The sequence below is a fragment of the Cyclopterus lumpus genome, chromosome 7 (genome assembly GCF_009769545.1).
Source record: "Cyclopterus lumpus isolate fCycLum1 chromosome 7, fCycLum1.pri, whole genome shotgun sequence".
Taxonomy (NCBI): domain Eukaryota; kingdom Metazoa; phylum Chordata; class Actinopteri; order Perciformes; family Cyclopteridae; genus Cyclopterus; species Cyclopterus lumpus.
The window spans coordinates 573,879-582,578 of NC_046972.1; the positions used below are offsets into that span (position 1 = coordinate 573,879).

General features: G+C 46.9%; 1 protein-coding gene across 1 annotated transcript; it reads right to left on the minus strand.

Annotated features, from left to right (window-relative positions):
• Positions 1 to 456: 456 nt before the first annotated feature.
• On the minus strand, positions 457 to 8,343 carry lrrc38a (leucine rich repeat containing 38a). Its single transcript, XM_034537858.1, has 2 exons — positions 7,716 to 8,343; positions 457 to 704 (listed from the first exon to the last, which is right to left on the minus strand). The coding sequence occupies exons 1-2, from the start codon at positions 8,341 to 8,343 to the stop codon at positions 457 to 459; spliced, it is 876 nt and encodes a 291-aa protein (XP_034393749.1).
• Positions 8,344 to 8,700: the final 357 nt, after the last annotated feature.

The following is an 8,700-nucleotide window of genomic DNA, read 5'->3' on the forward strand; positions in this document are numbered from 1 at the left end:
GATCCCACTGGGAGACCTTTCCTTCATGGCACCACATTGTACCAGTTGAAAACACAACTTGTATTTCACTTGACGAACACTGCATACATATTGTCCAAGAAGGATGTGACCTCTGTAGAACTACAGCTCTTCTCATTGCACTGTACAGTGTCCCTAGAGCCAATACCGTAGGCGGTAGGAAGTAGAAATTGTTACATTCTGTGAACGCAAACCTGCTCACAGAGATTCAAGCCTATCTGATGTTCTCCAAACCAGTGCCTGATTCTCATGATAGCTCGAGGGTGATCTTGGTTTTGACAAGGTAAGAGCTTTGTTGATGTGGCATTTTTCTATAACGCCTTCACTCTATCGCTTCACCACCTTCTCTCTTGTGCTCATGTTTCGTAGAGTTCTGAGCAAGAGTTTAGTTTGAAACGCTTGCGTTTGATAACTTCATTCCCTTCTTCCATCCCCCCTTCAGTCGTTGCCCTCCTCCTCGTCTCCTTTGCTGCCTTTGCTGAGGCGCTGGAAGCAGTGGACTGTGGAAGCGAGGAAGAAGCTGGCCATGATGGCCGCCACTGACACGGAGATGCCGGAGAAGATGACGATGAGGTAGTCGGTGAGGGTGAGGGTACCACGGCACTCCCGGAAACTATCTTCAGAGAGTAAACTTAGGGGAACACGACGGCCATCCAGAGGCAGGGAGCACTCTATCCCCTCCATACCTGGGAAGAGAGACATCAACAAGTTTTCCCTTTTTTGCACCGACAAGATCAGTGGTTCAACATTAGTCATCTCACCAATCATTGCAAAGGTGCAACAACCAAAGGTTTGACCTGGATATGGTCCCACTTTGCTCTGAAACACTGCTTCTTATTATAGTTTATCTCAGTGTTCAGATGCAGTGTTAGAAACTTAAGGTTTTTAGAGCAGTTGACTCAGACCCCAAAAAAGTCTGTTTTAGTTTGCAAAACAGAAAATGCATCCTAACAACCAGACTCACTGTAATATTCTGCCTGCCAACTCATATAGAGAAGCTTTGTGTGACTGTACATGATATGTCTGTACGATATTACATGATATGTATTTCACTTGATCATTGAATAAACAAAGTCTTCATGGCATATATAGTATATATATATATATATATATATATATATATATATATATATATATATATACAATATATATAACCCCCCCCCCCATACACACACACACACTGACACATGCACACAAACATATTCACACACACTATACTCTAAATGACAGATTCCTAAAGTTAACACAGATATAGCGTTACTCTGAGAGCTGCAGTAATCATCAGGGGTATGCATATGCATAAGCCCCACACAACATGCACAAGTCAAAACCAGTGTGTGCAATGAGGATGGAGAAGCAGTACATACGGTGTACAAAACAAGCTTCCGGTTTACCTTTCCAGTGCATGCATTGTCTGCTTGTAGGTCTGTGTGGTGGGACATTTTGAGCTGCATGCAGCTGTCATCTCAGACCCCTATTATGACTTGGGCAGATGAGTACATTGATGTGGTCAAATGGAGGAGGAGCCATGAATTAGCCTTAAGACAGTGAATGTATCAGAGTTGTTACTGATCTGCAAGTCCTGTGCGCTGCTCATGATTTACAGATGCGAGACTGGATTTCAATTAAATTCAATTCAATTCAGTTTATTTTGTATAGCCCAATATCACAAATTACAAATCTGTACACATACGACATCCCTGACCTTTGACCTCACATCGGATCAGGAAAAACTCCCCAAAAATAACCTTTGACAGGGAAAAAAGGGAAGAAACCTTCAGGAGAGCAACAGAGGAGGATCCCTCTCCCCGGATGGACAGAAGAATAGATGTCATGTGTACAGAATGAACAGCATTACAAAGTTACATAAACACATTACATGAATATGACAATGTATGAATGGAACTCCAATCCATGAAACAGAAGGAGGTAGAGAGGAGGGGGCGGGGCATCAGCATCAGACACCTCCAGGTCCAATGGACCCTATGAGACGTGAAGTCACAACGACTCCGGGGAGGAAGCAGAGTTAATAAGGTGCAATGGAGAGATGTAAATTCATCCATAAGGAGAGAGAGAAGAGGAGATAGGTGCTCAGTGTATCCTAAAACATCCCCCAGCAGCCTATAAGCCTATAGCAGCATATCAAGGGGCTGGACCAGGGCAAACCTGATTCAGCCCTAACTATAAGCACTATTAAAGAGGAAAGTCTTAAGTCTATTCTTGAATGAGGTGACTGTGTCTGCCTCCCGGACTGAAAGTGGAAGCTGGTTCCATAAAAGAGGAGCTTGATAACTGAAGGCTCTGGCTCCCATCCTACTTTTTAGGACTCTAGGAACCACAAGTAGCCCCGCATTTAGTGAGCAGCTCTCTAGTGGGGCAATATGGTACTACAAGCTCCTTAAGATATGATGGTGCATCACCAATCAAGGCTTTGTAGGTGAGGAGAAGAATTTTAAATGTGATTCTTGATTTTACAGGGAGCCAGTGCAGAGCAGCTGAACCGGCCTCCCGCGTTGGCCCTGCTGATGCCCCGCCCCCCCCCTCCTCTCTACCTCCTTCTGTTTCATAGATTGGAGTTCCATTCATACATTGTCATATTCATATAATGTGTTTATGTAACTTTGTAAATGCTGTTCATTCTGTACACATGACATCTATTCATCTGTCCATCCGGGGAGAGGGATCCTCCTCTGTTGCTCTCCTGAAGGTTTCTTCCCTTTTTTCCCTGTCAAAGGTTATTTTTGGGGAGTTTTTCCTGATCCGATGTGAGGTCAAAGGTCAGGGATGTCGTATGTGTACAGATTGTAAAGCCCTCTGAGGATAATTTGTAATTTGTGATATTGGGCTATACAAAATAAACTGAATTGAAAATTGAATTGAATTGAAGTAACAAACGCGTGAACCAGCTTTTCTGCATCTTTTCGGGACAAGATGTGCCTGATTTTTGAAATGTTACGTAGATGAAAAAATGCTTTAAGAGTTAAGGAATGTTTCACAAGTAGCCAGTTAACCCAGCTGGACACCAACTCTCTCGGCTCTGTCATTCGCTCGCATGGCTTTTCCTACGATAGCTACGCTGATGACACCCAATTGATCCTCTTGTTTCCCCAATCTGAAACACAGTTAGCAGCACAAATCTCTGCCTGTCTGACTGACATCTCTCAGTGGATGTCTGACCGACATCTCTCAGTGGATGTCTGACCGACATCTCTCAGTGGATGTCTGACTGACATCTCTCAGTGGATGTCTGACTGACATCTCTCAGTGGATGTCTGACTGACATCTCTCAGTGGATGTCTGACCGACATCTCTCAGTGGATGTCTGATTGACATCTCAGTGGATGTCTGATTGACATCTCTCAGTGGATGTCTGACTGACATCTCAGTGGATGTCTGACCGACATCTCTCAGTGGATGTCTGACCGACATCTCTCAGTGGATGTCTGACCGACATCTCTCAGTGGATGTCTGACTGACATCTCTCAGTGGATGTCTGACTGACATCTCTCAGTGGATGTCCGCTCACCACCTGAAAATTAACCCGGACAAGACTGAACTTCTCCTCCTTCCAGGAAAAGGCTCTCCCACCCACGACCTGACTATTAACTTCAACAACTCAGTGCTAGCTCTGACTCCAACTGCCAGGAACCTCGGTGTGACACCTGTCAGTCAACTCTCCCTGACTGCCAACATCACCACAATAACACGCTCCTGTAGGTACATGCTGTACAACATCAGGAGAATACGACCCCTTCTCACTCAGAAGGCGGCACAGGTTCTGGTCCAAGCTCTGGTCATCTCACGGCTAGACTATTGTAACTCCTCCTTCAGGTCTACCTGCTAATGCCATTTGACCGCTGCAGCTCATCCAGAATGCAGCTGCTCGACTGGTCTTCAACCTCCTAAATTTACCCACAATCCTCCGCTCCTCCGTGACCTTCACTGGTTACCGGTGGCCGCCCGCATCCGCTTCAAAACATTGGTACTTGCGTACCGTGCTGCGAACAGATCGGGTCCGGTCTACATCCAGGACATGGTCTAACCTCACACCCAGGACATGGTCTAACCTCACACCAGGACATGGTCTAACCTCACATCCAGGACATGGTCTAACCTCACATCCAGGACATGGTCTAACCTTACACCCAGGACATGGTCTAACCTCACACCAGGACATGGTCTAACCTCACATCCAGGACATGGTCTAACCTCACATCCAGGACATGGTCTAACCTCACACCCAGGACATGGTCTAACTGTACACCCAGGACATGGTCTAACCTCACACGCAGGACATGGTCTAACCTCACACCCAGGACATGGTGTAACCTCACACGCAGGACATGGTCTAACCTCACATCCAGGACATGGTCTAACCTCACACTCAGGACATGGTCTAACCTCACATCCAGGACATGATCTAACCTCACACCCAGGACATGGTCTAACCTCACATCCAGGACATGGTCTAACCTTACACCCAGGACATGGTCTCACCTCACACCAGGACATGGTCTAACCTCACACCCAGGACATGGTCAAACTGTACACCCAGGACATGGTCTAACCTCACACCCATGACATGGTCTCACCTCACACCCAGGACATGGTCTAACCTCACACCCAGGACATGGTCTAACCTCACATCCAGGACATGGTCTAACCTCACACCCAGGACATGGTCAAACCTCACATCCAGAACATGGTCAAACCTCACACCCAGGACATGGTCTAACCTCACACCCAGGACATGGTCTAACCTCACACCCAGGGCATGGTCTAACCTCACACCCAGGACATGGTCTAACCTCACACCCAGAACATGGTCTAACTGTACACCCAGGACATGGTCTCACCTCACACCCAGGACATGGTCTAACCTCACACCCAGGACATGGTGTAACCTCACACCCAGGACATGGTCTAACCTCACACCCATGACATGGTCTAACCTCACACCCAGGACATGGTCTAACCTCACACTCAGGACATGGTCTAACCTCACATCCAGGACATGGTCTAACCTCACATCCAGGACATGGTCTAACCTCACACCCAGGACATGGTCTAACCTCACATCCAGGAAATGGTCTAACCTTACACCCAGGACATGGTCTCACCTCACACCAGGACATGGTCTAACCTCACACCCATGACATGGTCTCACCTCACACCCAGGACATGGTCTAACCTCACACCCAGGACATGGTCTAACCTCACATCCAGGACATGGTCTAACCTCACACCCAGGACATGGTCAAACCTCACATCCAGAACATGGTCTAACCTCACACCCAGGACATGGTCTAACCTCACATCCAGGACATGGTCTAACCTCACATCCAGGACATGGTCTAACCTCACACTCAGGACATGGTCTAACCTCACATCCAGGACATGGTCTAACCTCACACCCAGGACATGGTCTAACCTCACATCCAGAACATGGTCTAACCTCACACCCAGGACATGGTCTAACCTCACATCCAGGACATGGTCTAACCTCACACTCAGGACATGGTCTAACCTCACACTCAGGACATGGTCTAACCTCACACCCAGGATATGGTCTAACCTCACACTCAGGACATGGTCTAACCTCACACTCAGGACATGGTCTAACCTCACACCCAGGACATGGTCCAACCTCACACCCAGGACATGGTCTAACCTCACACCCAGGACATGGTCTAACCTCACATCCAGGACATGGTCTAACCTCACACTCAGGACATGGTCTAACCTCACACTCAGGATATGGTCTAACCTCACACTCAGGACATGGTCTAACCTCACACTCAGGACATGGTCTAACCTCACACCCAGGATATGGTCTAACCTCACACTCAGGATATGGTCTAACCTCACACTCAGGACATGGTCTACCTCACACCCAGGACATGGTCCAACCTCACACCCAGGACATGGTCTAACCTCACATCCAGGACATGGTCTAACCTCACACTCAGGACATGGTCTAACCTCACACCCAGGATATGGTCTAACCTCACACTCAGGATATGGTCTAACCTCACACTCAGGACATGGTCTAACCTCACACCCAGGATATGGTCTAACCTCACACTCAGGACATGGTCTAACCTCACACTCAGGACATGGTCTAACCTCACATCCAGGACATGGTCTAACCTCACATCCAGGACATGGTCTAACCTCACATCCCCACCTCGTTCACTTCGCTCGGCTTCTGCCAATCGGCAGGTGGTGCGTGTAACGGTTGTCGTAGCCTGCAGCACACATGGAAGCTACCTGTGTGTACTTTATTGTGTTTACTGTAACTGCCTAACACACCAATAGTAAGCCAGCTGCATACCAGAATATATAAAAATAGCAAGAATCACAGGAGGTATTAATGTATATTTATTTTAATGTTAAATACAGAAACTGACTCTTTTGTGTAATCATTTTAGTCTCTGCCAGACATTTTTTATGAAGATGGCTTTTCTTTTTGGTACAAATGGTCTGGTACAACAAAAATATTCTATCCACTGCACTTTCATCTCATCCTTATTCCTCTGTAGCATTGCTGCACACAGGAGTCACTAGACATCAATGTCAAGTTTGCATGTGTGTGTATGTGTATGTGTGTGTATGTGAGTGTGTGTGTGTGTGTGTATGTGTGTATGTGTGAGTCACTGTAAGACCAAAAGGGGGTTTCCACATGAAAAGGGACTCAGTAACTTCATCACTTGGTGATATTCCAGTCACGTGGCGCTTGTGAGGTCCTGGGACAGGGATGTCATATGTGTACAGATTGTAAAGCCCTCTGAGGCAAATTTGTCATTTGTGATATTGGGCAGAATTCAGTTTATTTTGTATAGCCCAAAATTACAAATTACAAATTTGCCTAAGAGGGCTTTACAATCTGTACACATACGACATCCCTGACCTTTGACCTCACATTGAATCAGGAAAAACTCCCCAAAAATAACCTTTCACAGGGAAAAAAGGGAAGAAACGACCATGAGCTCCCTTAACGGAATAACATGTTACCTTCACAATCATTTTAATTTTGTATTTCTAAGCATGTAAGAGATGCTTTCATGAATATGGTACAGCCAAAGACTGCATCTCTCTTAAATCAGATTTCCACAGAGAGGAATATACTGGTACATGTTGGGATCCCTGTCTGTCATACCAGCTACAACATCATGAAAATATATCCTGGAAAATGATCTTTAACTCCTGCTGATGAAGGCTGGGATGTACAGTTGGAAGTTGTAAAAGTGTCAATAAAATAAAAAAAGAGGGGATAAATAAATAGAAAATAAATCTTCTTCTTTATGTATTGAAGAAGTGGCACCTCAGAGGTGTACATGAGGACATCTATGGTTTAGTTCCCTTGTGTATCAGGGTTTGGAGAGCTCCATGTGTTTGATAATACAACCTGAGTTTACTGTGGTGCACGCTTTGCAGAGAACATGAGCAATATTCTTCCAAACACAAGACAGAAGAGAAATCAGTGTACCTGTGATGAACATGATACAGTCATTGAGTAGTGAAGATAGACTACATCCATCTGTCCTTAGCACTGGCTCTTTTTGTTTTCAGAGTTTTGTACTTCAATCAATATATTTGTATGTAATCCATGAATTTCGATTACATATTTTGAGTGAATGGAGGGAAGTGATTGGACTTCCTGTGCTCTGGCATGCTGTGAGGAGCGTGTGTCTTACCCTGTGGGAGCTTTTGGCGGTTCTCTGTCAGCCACACAAACAGTTTGGCAAAGTGGCAGTTGCAGAGCCACGGGTTGCCCTCCAGACGCAGCATCCGGAGAGAAGGCAAGGATTCGAGGACCGTGACGTCCAGCGCCGTGAGACCATTCCTCTGCAGCTCCAGCTCCCTCAAAGACGTCAGCCCTGTGAGAGGATCCCTGCCTACCATGTTCAGGTAGGGGTTGTTACCCAGCCGCAGTTTGATCAGACTCCTTGACTCCCTAAATGTTCCAGAGGAGATTTCTGTCAGGTTGTTGCTCCCCAGGTCCAAGAAGACCAATTTAGAGGAGGTGCTCAGGGTCCCTGGCTCCAACAGGGAGAGGGAATTATTCCTCAGGTCTAGGTAGACCAGATCGCTGTAAAGGACCAAGAAGTCAGAGGGAATCCAAGGAATCCAGTTGTTGGAGAGCAGGAGACGGCGAACATTCAGAGGGATGGAGTCTGGGACTCTGGTTAGACCTCGGCCGGTGCAGTCCACAGTGTGGTGGTCCGGACACAAACAGCTGTATGGGCAGATATGGCCTCGCGTAAGCAAGGTGGAGGAGATCAAGGCAAGGAAAGGCTGCAGCCAGTTAATGCATGGTATCATTGTTGAGGGGGCGGCAGCGTTCAATAGGAGATGGGGGGTGAAAAGAGAGGTCAGGGACACGGATGGATAGATGGGTTCAGTTCACAGGAGGGGAAGGGGAAGGGGAGGCCAGACGATGTCGATGGTGTTCAGCGTGGTGCTGGCATCCTTCCCTGCTCTCCACCCTGCAAAGCCAGAACAAGCCGAACAGCCATGGAGCAGCGAGGGAGCGTTGTATTCCAGGAGATCATGTAACCAGCCGTCTGGATCAAATAGTAGCATGCTGGCTTTGAGGGAAGAGAGGGGCGGAGCAAAAGAGAGAGTGTGCAGGAGAGCAAGGAGGAGAGGGGGGGGGGGATTAACACTGAGGTAAATAGA